This window comes from Euprymna scolopes, chromosome 6 (assembly GCF_053919585.1).
Source record: "Euprymna scolopes isolate OS-2025 chromosome 6, ASM5391958v1, whole genome shotgun sequence".
NCBI classification, from domain to species: domain Eukaryota; kingdom Metazoa; phylum Mollusca; class Cephalopoda; order Sepiida; family Sepiolidae; genus Euprymna; species Euprymna scolopes.
Window position 1 is genome coordinate 88,855,687 of NC_136487.1, and position 21,549 is coordinate 88,877,235.

Consider the following 21,549-nt stretch of genomic DNA (forward strand, 5'->3'; position numbering starts at 1 on the left):
AGGATTTACTTCTTCATGAGAGGACAGAACAGATATTACATTTTTATCTTAGTTGAGAATTTTATTTATAGAATTCCTGTAAAACGAATTACTTTTTAATAAAAAAGAAAATTAAATTAAGGAAAAAAGAAACATTTAACATTTTCTTTAGCATTAAAACAGAAACAGGTGCTGCTTGTTGAAAGAGAGACGACAAATATATTTTTTAAATATGTCATTTTAAGCAAAAAAAATAATATTACTTACTTGTTATGTCGAAAATAGTAATATATCTAAAACTAATGAAAATTCGTCAAGTAGAACAACTTGTAGCAGTCACAGAGAACTATTTTCTCTGGTGAATCAATGCCCCTCTCTGAGTTCTTTGGCCAGAGGCTGACCTATCAGCTAACAGAGCGCATTGATTCATCTGCTCCCTAAAAAGTCTTCAGGGAACATCAGTCAGTCAGAATCGGACCTTCAGCCTAGCAACACCTATCCTCTCTTGTCCCCTGCCCACCGGACATCTTGCTTTAGCATTGACGGTCTCCCCCTGGAGATAACTGCTATTAGCTGGGGACGACACAGTATTGGCTGACCGACAACAACTGCAAAAGAACTTTTGTTTCACAGTCCAATCTTCTTCGTTGTTACAGTTAAAAAGAAGTTTGTGTTTCTTTTGTGCCTTGTTCTTTGCTATAATTTATTAGGAAGGTAAAACAATTACCTTTCCTAAAAACTGCTATTGTATTTTTGTAAAAAAAAAAGTCTATCATTATAGGCTACACAAGTTGGACGCCATTTTAATTTAATCTAAAATTCTTTCTGATGTTCCATGTTTGTGAAATCTTCACCGTCTACTTTAAAATATATACGAAAAATACAATTTTCCTCAATTTTCCGTAAAAATTACTTTTAACTATAAATAACTTTCTATTTGATGAATTTCCGTAATTTCTGGATATTTTACTGTTTTAAAGGATAATAAATCTTACAACTAGTTTAAAAACTTTAAAATTATACAGACCGGTAAAAAAATAAAAGGAGTTTAATGCATTTAGTATATTTTGTTTGTTTTTTTTATTTCTCGGCTTGCACTTTTGTCAGTTCTCTTATTTACTTGCTCCGCTTTTGATTACAATTTAGCTACTCCAAAAGGGTCATCTTGGATTGATTTTTTGTTTTTTAATTGCCTCAATCAAAAAGTTGTCCTCAGACTGGGATCATAGCAGATAGGAAAAAAAGTGTTTTTAAAAAAAGTACTTGTTTCTTTTCATTATGTCTGCATAACGTACACTTAGAATCACATATTTTTAATAGTGGGCCACTGGGCCAGGTTATCTCAATATTCCATAAGCATCTTTCACTTAATGATACAAGCACCAAGTGAAAGATTGTTTCAGCAATCTGCCCGCTCAAAGCAAATTTTAGCGTTAACTTTTTCAAAAGAACCAAAAATGAGTTGGAAAAAAAAAAAAATTGAACGGCGGTTAATAAATTACAAGGTTATTTTTTAACCCATCACCGGTTAATGAGAGTGCTCTCCCTTGAAAATCCCCACGCTTATCAACCTTCAGTTTTAAAGTTAAAAATATAATTGAATTTCTCATTCACAGGTAAGACTAAATGTCTCGTGCTTCTGACGTTAATTGAAAATGTTTCCCTACTAGCCATATCGAAGCCATGTTATTTATTATTATTTCATATTTAAACGTTATCATGTTAAGTCGATGATGGAAAACCTTCTTTAACCTTGGGAGTCGAACCACCGTTGAAAAGAAGATAGCGCATTTTTGTATTTGTTGTATGGGTTATCGTTGTATTGTTTTGTCTTTTTTTTTTTTTTTTTTTTTTTTTTTTTTTTTCAAGAAAACGTAGATACGTCCAGCAGTATGGTGTATTTGAATTCTATCAAAATCAAAGCAATTATTAGTTAAAATAAACCCAAAGCTGAAAGATTCTTTACTCGACCGAATACAGGTAATTGTCCAGATTAGGGTCCTAAGTTTTGTTTAGAATCAACATGTTTGAATGCCCTTGTGTCTAATTTGTTGTAAATGTAATATTTTAATATTTTGTTTAATTTTTACGACGTGCCCCAGCGTATTATAAACACCCCAACCACCTCATGTTAAGAACGGCTTTCGAGATTGGGGAATGTTTATTCCGAAATCCGCTCTTAACATGGGGAGGTTGGGGTGTTTATAATACGCTGAGGCACGTCGTAAAAATTAACTAATGTTTTTGCAAATAAATATTTCAAAGTGGGTGCTAATGCAGAGAGTGATCCGCGCTATTTTTTAAATCGTATTTCCACGTTTAATTAAAGTTTTATATGTTTTTTTTATTCAATTGTAAAGTTAAAGTACAGAATAGGTACAAAATACCCCCCCTCCCCATGTTAAGAATGGCTTTTTAAATAATAACGTTATTATTTCAGCACGGATTACTCTCTGCATGAGTAACTCAAAGTGTAGTATCTGTTTTCATACTGCAGTTTTCTGTCCTCAATCAGTGAAGGAGAAATCCTTCTAAACTGAGAGATGTTGATGCTTAAACCTATTTTCAAAATAAAAATGCAGTAAAATCTTTTAAAACTTTATGATGTACGTACCCGTCACGGAACGAATATGTCATATTCCAAAAATCACATAAATTAAGTAGTTTTTTTTTTTTTTTTTGTTGTTTTTTAACTAAGAAAATCAAATTTTATTGCGAAACGGAATTTTTGATCGGCCATGTTTTATGAATAAGGGGAAACAACTCAATTTGAACTATCAAAATCAGCCTTCTAATGAATGCAATTTACTATTAAAATCGCTAAAAATAACTCTCTCTCTCTCTCTCTCTCTCTCTCTCTCTCTCTCTCTCTATATATATATATATATATATATATATATATATATAATGTTTTTAAAGTAGGTTTAATTCTAAATAAATATCGAATTAAAAAAAAAAATTTCTCACAATCTACATTGCCCCTTTTGGGGAGCTGTGTTTTTTCCTCACATTATAAACCAACCTTGTGCCTAACTTTGTCCTCGTTGCAAGACCTAAATAAGGACTTGGTTACACTCGTGTTGCGCCGTTGCGGGTACCTTTTCGATCTTTTTTATTGAATCATTTATTGTTCGTATTGCTACCCAGACTTAGGGTTAGTGACTGATAGGGTTAAGGAAAGTTATGTGTTTTTTTTTATTACTTTTGAAGTCAGAATTAAATTTTATTCTTGTTTGAATCGGTTTCAGAATCAGATGTTAATGAAAAATATATTGCTAATGTTCCTGATCAAACTTTTGTATAAAAATGTCACTTCCTTGCTGGTTCTACAGAATTTGAACCGAACTAAAACCACTTTTACAAAACTAAACCTAAAATTTGGGTTAGGGTTAAAAAATTTCAAAAATAGTTTGGGTCAAATTATATACAAGTAGCCTTAACTTTGCTACTAACTACGAAAAATAAACAATGTTTGTTTTTCTATATGTTATCAGTAGGCCATTTTGTTTAAGACTATTAATTGTTTTAGGGATGTTAAAACTCAGTTTCACCCTTTGTAATAAATCTTGTTGTTTCTGGTGATGAATGAAACAATATTTCACTTTGTTTACACAAGAAAAATCATAAAGATGTCTGGTACTCGGCAGCATTTTTAGTTAAAGACAAATTACAAAAATCACTTCTTTGTCATGCTTCAATGTATTTGTGAATTTATGCATTTTTAGTTAAGGACAAATTACAAAAATCACTTCTTTGTCATGCTTCAATGTATTTGTGAATTTATGCATTTTTAGTTAAGGACAAATTACAAAAATCACTTCTTTGTCATGCTTCAATGTATTTGTGAATTTATGCATTTTTAGTTAAGGACAAATTACAAAAATCACTTCTTTGTCATGCTTCAATGTATTTGTGAATTTATGCATTTTCAGTTAAGGACAAATTACAAAAATCACTTCTTTGTCATGCTTCAATGTATTTGTGAATTTATGCATTTTTAGTTAAGGACAAATTACAAAAATCACTTCTTTGTCATGCTTCTATGTATTTGTGAATTTATGCATTTTCAGTTAAGGACAAATTACAAAAATCACTTCTTTATCATGTTTCAATGTACTTGTGAATTTAAGCATTTTTAGTTAAGGACAAATTACAAAAATCACTTCTTTGTCATGCTTCAATGTATTTGTGAATTTATGCATTTTTAGTTAAGGACAAATTACAAAAATCACTTCTTTGTCATGCTTCTATGTATTTGTGAATTTATGCATTTTCAGTTAAGGACAAATTACAAAAATCACTTCTTTGTCATGCTTCAATGTATTTGTGAATTTATGCATTTTTAGTTAAGGACAAATTACAAAAATCACTTCTTTGTCATGCTTCAATGTATTTGTGAATTTATGCATTTTTAGTTAAGGACAAATTACAAAAATCACTTCTTTGTCATGCTTCAATGTATTTGTGAATTTATGCATTTTTAGTTAAGGACAAATTACAAAAATCACTTCTTTGTCATGCTTCAATGTATTTGTGAATTTATGCATTTTTAGTTAAGGACAAATTACAAAAATCACTTCTTTGTCATGCTTCTATGTATTTGTGAATTTATGCATTTTCAGTTAAGGACAAATTACAAAAATCACTTCTTTGTCATGCTTCAATGTATTTGTGAATTTATGCATTTTCAGTTAAGGACAAATTACAAAAATCACTTCTTTGTCATGCTTCAATGTATTTGTGAATTTATGCATTTTTAGTTAAGGACAAATTACAAAAATCACTTCTTTGTCATGCTTCAATGTATTTGTGAATTTATGCATTTTCAGTTAAGGACAAATTACAAAAATCACTTCTTTGTCATGCTTCAATGTATTTGTGAATTTATGCATTTTCAGTTAAGGACAAATTACAAAAATCACTTCTTTGTCATGCTTCAATGTATTTGTGAATTTATGCATTTTTAGTTAAGGACAAATTACAAAAATCACTTCTTTGTCATGCTTCAATGTATTTGTGAATTTATGCATTTTTAGTTAAGGACAAATTACAAAAATCACTTCTTTGTCATGCTTCAATGTATTTGTGAATTTATGCATTTTTAGTTAAGGACAAATTACAAAAATCACTTCTTTGTCATGCTTCAATGTATTTGTGAATTTATGCATTTTTAGTTAAGGACAAATTACAAAAATCACTTCTTTGTCATGCTTCAATGTATTTGTGAATTTATGCATTTTTAGTTAAGGACAAATTACAAAAATCACTTCTTTGTCATGCTTCAATGTATTTGTGAATTTATGCATTTTTAGTTAAGGACAAATTACAAAAATCACTTCTTTGTCATGCTTCAATGTATTTGTGAATTTATGCATTTTTAGTTAAGGACAAATTACAAAAATCACTTCTTTGTCATGCTTCAATGTATTTGTGAATTTATGCATTTTTAGTTAAGGACAAATTACAAAAATCACTTCTTTGTCATGCTTCAATGTATTTGTGAATTTATGCATTTTTAGTTAAGGACAAATTACAAAAATCACTTCTTTGTCATGCTTCAATGTATTTGTGAATTTATGCATTTTTAGTTAAGGACAAATTACAAAAATCACTTCTTTGTCATGCTTTAATGTATTTGTGAATTTATGCATTTTCAGTTAAGGACAAATTACAAAAATCACTTCTTTGTCATGCTTCAATGTATTTGTGAATTTATGCATTTTTAGTTAAGGACAAATTACAAAAATCACTTCTTTGTCATGCTTCAATGTATTTGTGAATTTATGCATTTTTAGTTAAGGACAAATTACAAAAATCACTTCTTTGTCATGCTTCAATGTATTTGTGAATTTATGCATTTTTAGTTAAGGACAAATTACAAAAATCACTTCTTTGTCATGCTTCAATGTATTTGTGAATTTATGCATTTTTAGTTAAGGACAAATTACAAAAATCACTTCTTTGTCATGCTTCTATGTATTTGTGAATTTATGCATTTTCAGTTAAGGACAAATTACAAAAATCACTTCTTTGTCATGCTTCAATGTATTTGTGAATTTATGCATTTTCAGTTAAGGACAAATTACAAAAATCACTTCTTTGTCATGCTTCAATGTATTTGTGAATTTATGCATTTTTAGTTAAGGACAAATTACAAAAATCACTTCTTTGTCATGCTTCAATGTATTTGTGAATTTATGCATTTTCAGTTAAGGACAAATTACAAAAATCACTTCTTTGTCATGCTTCTATGTATTTGTGAATTTATGCATTTTCAGTTAAGGACAAATTACAAAAATCACTTCTTTGTCATGCTTCAATGTATTTGTGAATTTATGCATTTTTAGTTAAGGACAAATTAAAAAATCACTTCTTTGTCATGCTTCAATGTATTTGTGAATTTATGCATTTTTAGTTAAGGACAAATTACAAAAATCACTTCTTTGTCATGCTTCAATGTATTTGTGAATTTATGCATTTTTAGTTAAGGACAAATTACAAAAATCACTTCTTTGTCATGCTTCAATGTATTTGTGAATTTATGCATTTTTAGTTAAGGACAAATTACAAAAATCACTTCTTTGTCATGCTTCAATGTATTTGTGAATTTATGCATTTTTAGTTAAGGACAAATTACAAAAATCACTTCTTTGTCATGCTTCAATGTATTTGTGAATTTATGCATTTTTAGTTAAGGACAAATTACAAAAATCACTTCTTTGTCATGCTTCAATGTATTTGTGAATTTATGCATTTTTAGTTAAGGACAAATTACAAAAATCACTTCTTTGTCATGCTTCAATGTATTTGTGAATTTATGCATTTTTAGTTAAGGACAAATTACAAAAATCACTTCTTTGTCATGCTTCAATGTATTTGTGAATTTATGCATTTTTAGTTAAGGACAAATTACAAAAATCACTTCTTTGTCATGCTTCAATGTATTTGTGAATTTATGCATTTTTAGTTAAGGACAAATTACAAAAATCACTTCTTTGTCATGCTTCAATGTATTTGTGAATTTATGCATTTTTAGTTAAGGACAAATTACAAAAATCACTTCTTTGTCATGCTTCAATGTATTTGTGAATTTATGCATTTTTAGTTAAGGACAAATTACAAAAATCACTTCTTTGTCATGCTTCAATGTATTTGTGAATTTATGCATTTTTAGTTAAGGACAAATTACAAAAATCACTTCTTTGTCATGCTTCAATGTATTTGTGAATTTATGCATTTTTAGTTAAGGACAAATTACAAAAATCACTTCTTTGTCATGCTTCAATGTATTTGTGAATTTATGCATTTTTAGTTAAGGACAAATTACAAAAATCACTTCTTTGTCATGCTTCAATGTATTTGTGAATTTATGCATTTTTAGTTAAGGACAAATTACAAAAATCACTTCTTTGTCATGCTTCAATGTATTTGTGAATTTATGCATTTTTAGTTAAGGACAAATTACAAAAATCACTTCTTTGTCATGCTTCAATGTATTTGTGAATTTATGCATTTTTAGTTAAGGACAAATTACAAAAATCACTTCTTTGTCATGCTTCAATGTATTTGTGAATTTATGCATTTTTAGTTAAGGACAAATTACAAAAATCACTTCTTTGTCATGCTTCAATGTATTTGTGAATTTATGCATTTTTAGTTAAGGACAAATTACAAAAATCACTTCTTTGTCATGCTTCAATGTATTTGTGAATTTATGCATTTTTAGTTAAGGACAAATTACAAAAATCACTTCTTTGTCATGCTTCAATGTATTTGTGAATTTATGCATTTTTCTATGTTGCTATTTACTTGCCTCCCCTGAAGGAAAAGGGGGATACCCTTTTCTCTTCCCTGCAACCTCTCTTCCACAGGAGAGACGTTGCAAGCCTGTCTTTGTTTTATCGTTACTTCCATGGCAAGTGCTCGTCTGAGCTCCAATCTCTGGTCCCCCCTTGCCAATCTTTCATGATAAACACCCGTCCAGCTGAAACCACTGTCAAAAATTTTCCCCACTCTTTATCTGTGCCAAAACCAAAACCTAGATTCCATGAACAAAGCTTCTTTCTTAGAAGTGCATGCCTGTGGAACTTTCTTCCGTTTGCCTGTTTTCCCACCTGACTACAACCTGGCTGTCTTCAAGTCCAACATAAACAAATTCCTGATGAACCGCCCCCTTAAGTAAGACATTTTATCAAATCTCCAATACTAACGATTACTACGATACTATCCCATTGATTACTGTAAACGCAATAACCCTTGTCCCCGAGTGGCTTCTGGGCCTTAATAAGCGGTGACTATCTTGTAAAAAAAAAAAAAAAAAAAAAGGTATAGTTAGACACAATGTCAGTTTATAATGTAGAGAAATTTCAACATCTCAAAAAAGGGCATTCTAGATTGGGAGAAAAATAAAGATTTCTTCAATCTAGAAGGTCTTCTTCACTGATTAAAGACAGAACAGATACTACACCGTGTTCCTTGCTAAAATGCGAAGAGTAAATGTCATGCCTTTTTTTTTTTTTTTAAGTGTTAAGAAATAAATTTAAAAGTTTACATTTATCTCACTTTTCTATGTATATTTTATAAAAAATTAAAAGCAAAAACAATTTTGAGAGTATTTGTAATAAATGAGCACCCAGAAGATTTCAGATCTTAGGAAGTCAGTTTTGGGTATTGACATATATGTATATTTTCCAGATTAACAAAACTCATAAGTAAAAACCATTGAATTTCAACAAGGTAGTTGATAGTGCTCAATTAAAAAGAGCAAGATATTTATTCAATTTAGGTAAACAAAATTACCATAAGTCACTACAATAAATTTACTATTTCCATCTTAAAAGAAATCGTCAGGTGACAAGGGATCTCTAGTCTTATTCAAGGCCAGTCATTTAAGGTTAAATGATTGACCTCAAATAAAACTAAAGATCTTCTGTCACCTGATGATGTCTTTTAAGATGGAAACAGTAAATTTATTGTAGTGACTTATGGTAATTTGTTTACCTAAATTGAATAAAATAATATATTATTATTATTATTATTTTATATTATAGGTATAAGCTTAATTCATTTAAGAAATAATCACTTATATACACTCCAACAATTTTGTATGCAATTGTTTTTGCGATGATATGGATTTTATATATATGATATATATTATATATCATCAATAGCGCTATGACAACAGCATATTCTTTTCATTGTTTTGACTCTCGAGTATATATCCGACACAGACACAAATTGTGTAGAGATTAAAGAAAATCAATCGAGAACCATACCACTCTATCTAAAAACATTATTATTAACTGAAATATACTCGAGAATAATATTAATGAAAAGAATATTCTCTTCTCATAGCCCTAATCATCATCAGCAAAGGGAATTGACACGAAGTTCAATGCTAAATCATAGCACTATTACATAATATATTATTACTATTGTGAAGTGATTAAAGCAAATTGAAATGTAGAGAGACAGTAACACTAAGGTAAATACAGAACCAGTTACAAATTATATTAAACATACAATCGGGCACAATAAGGAAGATAAAAAGTGTTCACATTACAGGTATACATAAAAAAAAACATACATTTACAATATCATATATATATATATATATATATATAGAGAGAGAGAGAGAGCAAGATTAGTGATGAGACAATTCTAATATTTTTTTCGATTTCCATACAATTACTGATTCTGTTTTAAATTCCTGATTCACACACTATTACCAATTCTAATAAATCCTTTAAATATTTAGTTGTATAGTTTTTTGTTTATTTATTTATTTATTTATTTGTTTGTTTTTGATTACTGTAAAAACTCATCTAATATGTGCATATATTTTCGCAAACATAATTAATCCATTTATGGTAGGATATATTGTTTTTTATTTTATTGGTCGTTTATAATCAATGAATATTTATCACTTTATCATTAGTATCAGCAATGTAAAATTAAGTTTAAAAAAAAAAAAAGAACATATATAAAAGAATTATCTTTGGCATTGGAAAATAGGTACAAATTTTTTTTTGGATTCTGACACTCCAAAAAAGTTGTGATTTTTCTGATTCCCAATTCTGATTAATCATCCTCGCACTATATATATATATATATATATATATATATATATATATATATATATATATATATATATACTCGGGTTTTTTTATTCAAAAGTAATGGACTAATGAATTCAACGAGGCTGTTAGATAGTGCTCAATAAAAAGAGCTGATAATACTTGTTTATTGTTATATAAACATGGTCACATCCTGCTGCTACAAATGGTCACTTGTTTCAATCAAACAACAGATATCATCAGGCAGCGACTTGACTATTCAAAATATGATGATATCTGTTGTTTGATTGAAACAAGTGACCATTTGTAGCAGCAGGATGTGACCATGTTTATATAACAATAAACAAGTATATATATATATATATATATATATATATATATATATATATATATATATTTAAAAGAGTGTAGCTATCAACAATAGTGGGTTTTTCAGCCTTTTATCATTTTTTATTTTAAAATATTTTTATAACGCGTTTCTAGCTTTGTACAGCTCTCTTCAGATATATTTTTATATAAAGGTTTTTTAAGTGAAGGGTTATTCTGGAGAACATTTTACATCTAATGATTCTCAGTGTGTTTTTCAGAGAAATGTCAGTCTCAGACTTTTGTCGCCAATGGTCAGCGTGTTGTGGGATCCAATCAGAGTTAAGTTATTTTGGAGGGGAGGGGACTTTTTGGTTCATTTGGTAAAGATTTTGTTGATGGTTTTTTATGACTTTCTTTCTTTTTTGATATATGCACACACAATCACACACCCACATACATACACACCATACACATACATATGTACACATATGTTTATATATGAACCCACACACTCCTACACATGTAGGTACATATATACAAAAAAAAATGTATACACACGCATATCCACCCACTAACACACCACACACATATATTGGTTAAAGTTTTCTTTGTCTTTCTCAATCAAAATACACATGCATACATGTACTTAGTCCCCAAAACATAAGCATACGCACACACACATATAAGATGGAATATAGGTAACAGATGATATATACACATTCACACACACACACACGTACATATACATACAAGCACGTATATATACTTATATGTATGCATATACACACGCATACGCATGCAGGTACATGTACGCATATACACACACACGTATATATAGACAGACATATGCAGGGGCACACATATACATACGCATACATGCAATCACCCATATAGATATATACATAAAAATACACACATACATATACATATGCGCATACATCCATCCACCCATATATGTATATATACATGCACCCACATCACACACACACATACATATACATACACACCACATACATATTGGCTAAAGTTTTGTTTGTCTTTTCCAATCGAAGCACATATGTATATGTGCACTCAGTCACCCAAACATAAGTACACGCACACACACAAACAGGATGGAGAATATATAACTGACGATATATATATACACACACATGGAATCACAATCGCACATACATATACACCCATACATACACATATGTATGCATACATACACACACATGCATATGCATGTAGGCCCATATACACATACACACACACGTCTAACTAATATTCCTGGAGAACTAAGTGCAAAAGAGATTCAGACAATTGCACTTAAGGGAACAGCGAGGATACTAAAAAGAGCTCTCGGTTGGTTTCAATAAAAAAAAAAAAAAAAAAAAAAAAGCGGGGCAATGTTGGCAGCTGGTTTGGCTGCCCCATACCCAGCATTACAATCTTCAAAGGAAGAAAAAAAAAGAAAAAAAGAGACATATGTAGGGGCACACTCATACACACACATACATATACATACATGTATACATCCATCCACCCTTATATATACATGCATATATACACACACACATACATATATTCGTGCACACATCCACCCACCCATATATATATATACTAGCAAAAGTACCCGTCGTTGACTGGGTTCAGAAGCAGCCTACAGAAAATGGACTCTGATTTATGAAAGTATGATAGGTTATGAAAAGGAAGGGTTGTAAATTTGGGTTGAATTTGGGCATATCAAAACCAAAGCAAAATATGATGAATGTAAAAATAAAATAGATAAACCCCATAATTTATTATATCATACCTGTTCACACTGAAACACTTATCACAATATTCTGTGGATCTATATTAAAAAACCTTGTTAAACTTTGTGACATATTTCCATTCTATGGAGGTCAGGTGCAAACGAACACCCCATAATTTTATTATACCATATTTCTTCAAACTGAAACACAATTATCAAAGTATACTTACGCAGGTAGATATGAAAAGTCTTTATTAAAGTTTGTGCCTATTTCTATTCTATGGAGGCCAGGCGCAAACGCAGACCCCACAATTTTATTATACCATCCCTATTTAAGTTAAAACATACTTATCAAAGTATTCTTATGTACATCTATATCAAAAACCCTTGTAAACGTTTTTTCTTCATTTTTAAATTTTTTATTTCCATACTTTGTGGACCAGGTGTGAACGCAGACCCCACGATTTTAATGAACCACCGTTCTGCCAGATCAAACATATCCATTCCTGTGTCTCGATACATCTTCTATCATTATATGCGATCAGTTTTTTAAAATAGTCAACCATATAGGATCCTATTCGTGACCAGACACACACACATATTCAGCTTTATATTATAGATATACATATATACACACACACACACACACACACACATATACATACACACGTGCTCACACCCACCCACCCACGCACTTACCATACACATATTGGTTAAAGTTTTCTTTGTCTAGAAGGATTTCCTTTTATAAGGTGTGGGTAGAGTGGTGTATTTTGTTTTTAATTGTTTGTTTAGTTTAGGGAAATGGTATTATACTGGATATGGATGCGTGTGCCCGCGAAAGTGTGTGCGTGCTTTATTGTGCTTGTTTTGTTTCGTGTGTGAGGGTGCGCGTTTGTCTAAGCATGCATGCGTGTAAGTGTAGTTTGTGTTTTGCCTATCTATGTGTATAATTTTGGGGAGATGTTTAAAGCGGGGTTGAACTTTGCTATGAAGTGTTTTCTTGTGTTAGTAAGTAGAAGTAGTTGTCAGTTTGGAAGATTGGCATTATCTCGAATTTGCCTCCACTGCATGTGTGTATGTGCTGTGATACATGCAGGTGTCTATTTTCCGCGATTTTGATGTTGGATCGATGTAGGGCTACTCTATTACTTGGGTTTTTTGTGGCGCCTATATAGGATTTATCGCATGCTCCACATTTTATTACATAGACCAACTTTTTTGAGGTGCAATCTAGGTCTTTTTTAATTTTGAATGTTTGTATAGGGTTCGTCAATGTGTATGTGTTTCCCTCTAATATTATGTTGCAGACTCCACATCATTGTTTGTTGCATTGTGTATGCATGTGTGTGTGTATATATCTCATCAATTATATATTCTCCATCCTGTTTGTGTGTGTGCGTGTACTTATGTTTGGGTGACTGAGTGCACATATACATATGTGCTCCGATTGGAAACGACAAACAAAACTTTAACCAATATGTATGTGGGGTGTGGGTGCATGTATATATACAAATATGGGTGGATGGATGTATGCATGTATGTATATGTATGTGTCTATTTTTATGTATATATCTATATGGGTGAGTGGATGTATGCGTATGTATATGTGTGCCCCTGCATATGTCTCTCTATATATACGTGTGTGTATATGCGTACATGTATCTGCATGCGTGTGTATATGCATACATATAGGTATATATAAGTGTGTGTGTATGTTATTGTGTATGAATGTGTATATATCATCTGTTACCTATATTCCATCTTATATGTGTGTGTGCATATGCTTATGTTTTGGGGACTAAGTACATGTATGCATGTGTATTTTGATTGAGAAAGACAAAGAAAACTTTAACCAATATATGTGTGTGGTGTGTTAGTGGGTGGATATGCGTGTGTGTTTATACATTTTTTTTTTTTGTATGTATGTGCCTGTATGTGCATATATATATATATACACACACATATATGTACATATGTATGTGTGTGTGTATGTGTGTATATATCAAAAAAGAAAGAAAGTCATAAAAAAACATAAAAATCTTTACCAAATGAACCAAAAAGCCCCCTCCCCTCGAAAATAACTTAACTCTGATTGGACCCCACAACACGCTGACCATTGGCGACAAAAGTCTGAGACTGACATTTCTCTGAAAAACACACTGAGTATCATTAGATGTAAAATGTTCTCCAGAATAACCTTTCACTAAAAAACCTTTATATAAAAATATATCTGAAGAGAGCTGTACAAAGCTTGAAAAAAATGATAAAAGGCTGAAAAAAACAATTGTTAATGGCTACACTCCTTTAAATATACATTTTTTTATCTCGTTCGAACAACACAACTATCACTTTAAATATATATATATATGTATGTATGTATGTATAGGGTGAGTCACGGGAAACGGATGTTTTTAAAATGCTCCTTGCTCTCCTTGAGTAAGAGATAGAGAGTGAAGTAGGTAATTTTTTGCTTCTAAATATTCCATAATGGCATAGTTTAGTAAATGTTTTTATGTACATTATAAAATTTTTGTTGAAATATTCGTAAAGTTTTGTTTTCCTTAAAAAAAACATCCGTTTCCCGTGACTTACCCTGTATATAGAAAAGCTTAGTTCACAAATTATAACTGATGGTATACCTTTAGGAGATTACATAACACAAATATTTTATAAGTAAATGAAATTTCACTTAATGACCACTTTAATATCAATGCGAAATATTTTCTCAGAATTTTTGAAAATTGTCACTTTTATCACTTGTATATAAAACTGTTTTGGGTTTGTTCTGTTCATTAATGCTTTACTGTGTATTATTACATGAAAATATTAATCTGTAATCACAGGAGATGAGTGTCATAATAGACTGAAAACTGTCATATTTGAATCTTGCCATCTCCATAGCACCATTTTCATTTGTGATGTTAGCAATTCTGTCCAATACCAACAAAATCGTATATCTACCATCCAAAAAAATCTTAACTGTTTGATTCATACAAAGAATCTCATTTCCTCAATAGTTTTTTTTTTCTCAGAAAATTTTGTGCTTGTTGTAATTTTTTTATTTTTTTTTATTTTACTTAATTCTTATTGCAGGTCTAACCAAGATGAAATTAACTCCAACTCTTCAAGCCCTACACAAGGGTCCGCTCATCAAGCGCTTATGGAAAAACAGAGGGTCTTTTAAAATTCCAGAATTTGTGCCGCCAGTTGGTCTTCGGGATAAAAGTAAGCATCATATTTGATTTAATGTTCATTTTAGATGCGGGCAAAAATCACAGTGTAATATCTGTTCTGACGGTACACTTCACCTTTTCTGCCCTCGGCCAGTGGATGATAAACCTTTCATGACTGGGACAATTTTTATTTTTGTTTCTATTCAGAGTGCCCCTTTTTGGGGAGCTGGATTTTCCCCACATTAAAAACCAACTTTGTGTCTAACTCTGCGCTCGTGAGGAGACAAGTAAATAGTAACTTTTAAAACTTGACTTCCAGACTAAATTATCTCTGCCTAAGTCTTTATTTATCCCTCTTTCTCTCAAGCTCATTCCTATCACTTTCTTGCATATTTTCTTTGCTATTCCTTTTCTGAACTGACTTTGCTACATTATTCTTTCAACATGTCCATAGCACACATCTCCTTATACTGTCCAGATAAGGAAAATAGAAAGTAGACTTTGGGTTCCCTTATTTTGTCTTTTAGTCCTCGCATTCTATGAGTGATGCTTCTGACAAAGGGGGAAGAATTGCTGTTTTCTGAGTCGGTATCCATCCATCTCATACTTACTAGTTTTTGACTAGTTTTTGATCTTGATATAGTATTTTTTTTTTTTTAGCTCCTTTCATCAAATGGCTTCATGCTTTGTTTGGAGCTATTTTCATTAAAAATAAAAGATTTAATCTTCCTCTGAAGTCATCAGAACTAATTTTGTCTTTACAAATCATGTTACACGCCGATTGTATCATTCTCATATCATTTCTATCCATTCAATATCTTCAACCATTCACAGGGCAAGTTTCACTTCCACCAAACTCTTCCCTTAGTCAACAGTGATAACACTCTGCTAGTTAGAAATGGCAGAAATTGCTTGAACTTAATTTTTGCAATCACAGTAGCACCTGCTCCACCATGTGCTCTAATGATATAAAAACGTTTTGACACTCCAGATTTAGTGAATCTATTATACAAAGGCTGAATAAACCAACATTTATTTACTAAAAGCTTTTTTTCCTATACATTTTCATTATGCAAAATACATTTAATCATACAAAATATGTGCTAAATTATTCCTCAGTTTTAGGATTGAATTATGTTTGAAAAATAACCTTTTTAACTGTTCTAATTAGTCATAATTTGCAATTCACTTATCAAATGGCCTATCTCTTATTAATTTTCTATCATTTTCAGTCTCTCTTGCTGTATGTTGCTTGACCCCTCCCCTCTCTTATTTTATATGCTTTTTCTCTCTTTTTCCTTCTCTGTTTATTAACAGTCAAAGGTAATAAAGAACAAAAAGACTAAACAAATTGAAATCGTCCACTGGAAAAAAAGAAGTGAATTCAATTATGTTTTGTACTTCATTCTCTCTCTCTCTCTCTCTCTCTCTCTCTCTCTCTCCCTCTATCTATCTATCTATCTATCTATCTATATATATATATATATATATTATATATATTTCATTCTCTCTCTCTCTCCCCTCTCTCTCCCTCTATCTATCTATCTCTCTCTCTCTCTCTCATATATATATATATATATATATATATATATAGATAGATAGATAGGTACCTAACTTCTTCGCAGCAGTCCTGGCAATGCTTTCAATGTAATTGTTCAAACTCATGTTTCCTGTGAACGTTAGGCCAAAGAACTTGAAAGATGTACTTTCAGATAAAGAGTCATTGGCCATTGCTATTGGTGGTAGAGAAGGTTTCTTGTAATTATCGAAGGAAACAAGTTTAGTCTTGGAAGCATTGAATGTGACCATTCATTTTTGTCCCCATTCCACTACAGATTGGAGGTCATCCTCTAGTGTTTCTGCCATTTCTTTAGATATGTGTTCATTTGTCTTCCTGTCGTGCCTGTTATAGAGTGTGGTGTCATCAGCATATATACCCATATCAGAAGCAATTTTGTCAGGGAGGTCATTTATGAATATTAGAAATAATAGAGGTCCAAGGAGAGACCCTTGAGTCACTCCCGCATTTATATCATATTGTTTAGATGTACGACCGTCGAGGACAACCTGAATTTTTCTCTTATCTAAGAAGGATTTAATTATGTTAAGTATTCTTCCAGAGATATCATATGATCTAATTTTCCTGAGGAGACCCTCATGCCATACCCTGTGAAAAGCCTTAGATATATCTAGAGCTACTGCTCTACCCTCCCCCGCTTTGTCCAGTGACTGGTATATACATTCAGAGATTACAGTTAGGATGTCTGCTGTTGAACGGGCTTGTCTAAATCCATATTGTTGGTCAGTCAGAAGTTTAGCATCTGTAAGGTGATGGACTAGAGCTTGGTTAATTATTGTCTCAAATATTTTGGCGAAAAGTGGGAGGAGGCTAATGGGATGATAATTTAATGGGTCAGTTCTTTCGTCAGAATTCTTAAAAACTGGTACCACAGAAGCAGTTTTCCAGCAGTCCAGAAAGCAAAATTACTTTAAGGCATTTGTTGTAGAGTTTGGAAAGAACTGGAGCTACTTTGGCAGAGCACTTTTTTAATAGCACAGCTGGGATGAGATCAGGTCCACATGCTTTTGAAGTATCAAGGTTTTTTATGATAGCATGCACCTGAGCAGGGGTGATTTTCAAATCGTCTAGCGTGGCGTCTGTCCGCAAAGGAAAGTCAGGGAGGGGGTGGTTGGAAGGGTCCAGTGTGGAGTTTGAGACAAACCGACTGGCAAGCATGTTAACCTTCTTGGTTGCTGAGCAAACAACCTTGTGATTGTTGGTTAGTGGGGGAATTGTTGATTGCCCATTATTTACTACACTGTTGTAGATTTTCCAGAAGTCACGGGTTCCTAATTTTTGTGCTTCGATGCGTTTTTTGGTGGTTTTAGTAAATACTCTCTTAGCTGTCGCTATTTCTTTCTTACAGTTACTTCTAGCTTCTATATACTTCTGTCTGTTTGAACTGGACTTATGTCGGTTAAATCTGCGGTACGCATGCTGCCTTTGAGCAATGACAGTTGCGCAAGTAGAAGTAAACCATTAGGGAGAGTGGGGCTTGCTATAAAATTTCCGCATGAGAACATGTGCTTCAATTTCTGTTTTGAACCATTCAGTGGTCTCATTTGCACACTGTTCAGCATCTCTGATAAGATCCCTGATGGCTTCCCAGTCAGCCTTTTTATAATATCTCATTGTTTTGAGCAATGGCTCTTCAGTTTTGGCTCTAGAGTTTAGCGCGATTTCGACCATTATCACTGCATGATGAGCATTCCCAAGTGGGCTGTTGGCATTTGTTATACAATCATCGGAAACTGTGGTCAGAAACAGAGCTAGAAGAGATGCGTGTTGTTCTTGCTGGTCTGGAAAACGGGTTGGAAAAGTAACAATTTGTGATAGGGAGTGAGATATAGAGAAGCTATGTGTTGTACTGCATGCTGCGTCTGTAAGTAGAGAATCCAAGCCAGTTTCTGTGGTGGACTAGTGTCGAGGGAGAATGCTGTGTCTATGCTGTCAAAGACTTTGCTTATTATGGTGCAGTCCTGGGTTGAGGGAGAGCGGTAGAGAAAATAAAAGTAGCTAATGTTATGTTGTATGTTTAGTCTAAAGCACATAAAGGCTTGATCTTCCGATTCTAGGTTTGTTTCTCTAGTCAAGGGGAGGGTATTACGAATCTAGACTCCAAGTCCGTGCATATGTCTGTCAGAGTCCTTACGGCAGAGGGGGAGATATCCAGGCATGTTAAAGTAGTTAGAGGGTATGGATATAGGTTAGTCTCACTTAGTGCTAAGATATCCGGGGTATTTGTTAGGAGAAATGCTTCAACATCAGCTAAATTAGTTCTAAGCCCACGGATGTTCGTGAATTCAAGCCTCAAGGGAGGATGCAAGTTGGATTTGTTTGAACCTAAACCTGGTTTAAGATTTGTTTGAACCTAAGCCTGTGTTAAGTTAAAATGCTTTTTTTGCATAAATAATTCAATTTGTTCAAAAGTATTATAAACAAATAAATGATGCATATAAACCAGAATTTAATCCAAATGCTGATCTATAAATAAATAACACTACACATATATCATCCCGAAACAAACACGCAGCATCTAATAATAGTTATAATAAGGGCTCATATATCCATATAGACCACCTAATGAACTTGGTATTTTCTCCAAAGGGAACACTTGAGGAAATTCACAGAACCCACGCGTTAATATGATTATTTTGAATAAAGGGAATATCACTAAAATGAAAGGAGGAAGTACATTAAGCAGAAACACTCTAATTTTGGATTTTGTCTTCTTTACTAGCAGGCCACCTGGCATAGCCCGGTCGTAAAATATGCTTAAATATGATATTTTGATTAATGCAGATTTCATATTTATTATTATATTATATTGGACCCAATATATAGTAAGGATTTAAAAAGTTTTTAAAAAATTACTTGTACACCACCAACAATGAGACTCAAAACCAAAATGTTTAGCTTACAATTTACTTTTTTCCTTTGACGTTAATGCCTTAAGCTATGAAGACATGTTTGCTACAAGGTTAAAAATTAAAACATGACCTAATAGCTATTACGTTAGGCATGCATATTCGTAATGCTGTTGTTCGCCCTTCACCTGGTAAATTTCATTTTTTTAATTTTCACACTTTTGCACCAATTTTCCCCAGCTTAAACCCAAATATAAAGTTTCGCATGGGTTCAAATACTCTATATATGAAGTTTCATGTCTGTAGACCAAAAACTGACAGAGGAGTTTGATAGGCAACATTTTTAAACAAATATACGCATACATAAATATATATATATAGAAAGAGCTTTGTGATTACTATAACCCTTTTATGCAAATATTACGCAAGTATAAATCATGTAGATTATCTGCATGAATATAATTACACGTAATAGTTAACTAAAGATGAGCATCCCATAAGAAAATCAAAAAACTAATAGGGAATTAATCAAAATGAATGTTTAAAAAATATGCAAATCAGCTAGATCTTTTACAGATGAATGCAATTTCACGACCCATATATAACACAGTTGTATTTTCTTTTTAAGTAAATAGAAAAAAGAGTTTTTAATATGAATATCAATACACAAAAATAAAAAAAGAAATTTATATGAGTATAGACTTGTTTTCTATTTAATTGACTTTGCAAATTCACTTTTTCTGGTTCAACCAATTTAGCCTGAGCTAAATGGGTGACCCAATGGATCACATTTTTTTCTAGTGTTTTTATGATAGTATTACACATTTTTACAGGCTCTGCATTTATAAAATGTACATCTACAAAAATTAATCTGCAAACGATTCGTATACAAAGTGATGTAAAAAAAAAAGGTTGATATGCAATAAAACTCAACAACCAGCTTCTCTCTCTTTTTTTTTTAGATGTTACAGTTGCTGATCCGACAGAAAAACCAGAATTGCCTAAGTGGGAGCCTCCCGTAAAGAATGATATTGCATGGACTACCCATCCGCCACTTGAAGAACAAAGCAACTATCATGAGGACCCAATTCTTGTCTGTAATCAAAGATGTCGCCTTTTCGAAGGTAAGTTTGCTTTAATCATTTGCTGCAATGCAAGAGTATTCCTTGCTTCTCAACACAGGGATAAATTAACATTTTATGTTCATTCTTTACTGGATTTGCTTCTACTCACTTTGCTACTTAAAACAGCATTTTAAATAATAAACATTTTTTGTAAACACAAGACAAAATCTTTCGCATTTATTCATACAAATAGATAATTACTAGCAGGCTGTGCAACATTACTTAGTCGTAAAATATGCATGAATATTATATTTTTGTTCATGCAACTGTCATGTTTATTATTATAGAGTCGATTCTCTATTATTAGTCCACCGACAAATAAGGGATTGAACCACGTAATTCACTTCCATTTGTCTGTTCATTTGTTCACACTTTTTTCAATAATTATGCTTTGAATATTTTTTTTTTTATTTTTTGCACAAACATCAGTCATGGTAAAAGAAAATTTTTGCCGGAACAAATTTTCTGGGATAACTCTGGTTGCGCCCCTGGGGGCCATTATAGGGGTAAAATTGACCACAAATCGTTTATCTGTTCATTTGTTTGCACTTTTCTCAATAGTCATGCCTTGGATTTTTTAAAAATTTTGCACAAACATTAGTCATGGTGAAAGTAAATTTTTCACTTGTAGACGGGGACCTTGCATGCTTGGCTTATTATATATAGTTATAGTTTCAAAAAGTTTTTAAAAAATGATTTGGATGCCATCAACTAGAATT

The 21,549-nt window shown here is 31.9% G+C and overlaps 1 protein-coding gene across 3 annotated transcripts in view; it reads left to right on the plus strand.

Annotated features, from left to right (window-relative positions):
* The first annotated feature begins 317 nt into the window (after positions 1–317).
* LOC145277770 (large ribosomal subunit protein mL37-like) overlaps positions 318–21,549 on the plus strand; it is a 40,596-nt gene continuing 19,364 nt past the window's right edge. The window contains exons 1-3 of one of the 3 annotated variants that reach the window (XM_080129518.1): positions 318–645; positions 15,199–15,330; positions 20,669–20,830. In XM_080129518.1, the coding sequence (XP_079985644.1) occupies positions 15,210–15,330; positions 20,669–20,830 (283 nt within the window). In that variant the 5' untranslated portion in view covers positions 318–645; positions 15,199–15,209. Of the gene's footprint in view, positions 646–1,479; positions 1,960–15,198; positions 15,331–20,668; positions 20,831–21,549 lie in introns of those variants that run through there. The other 2 variants (XM_080129515.1, XM_080129517.1) reach the window with 2 other exon arrangements.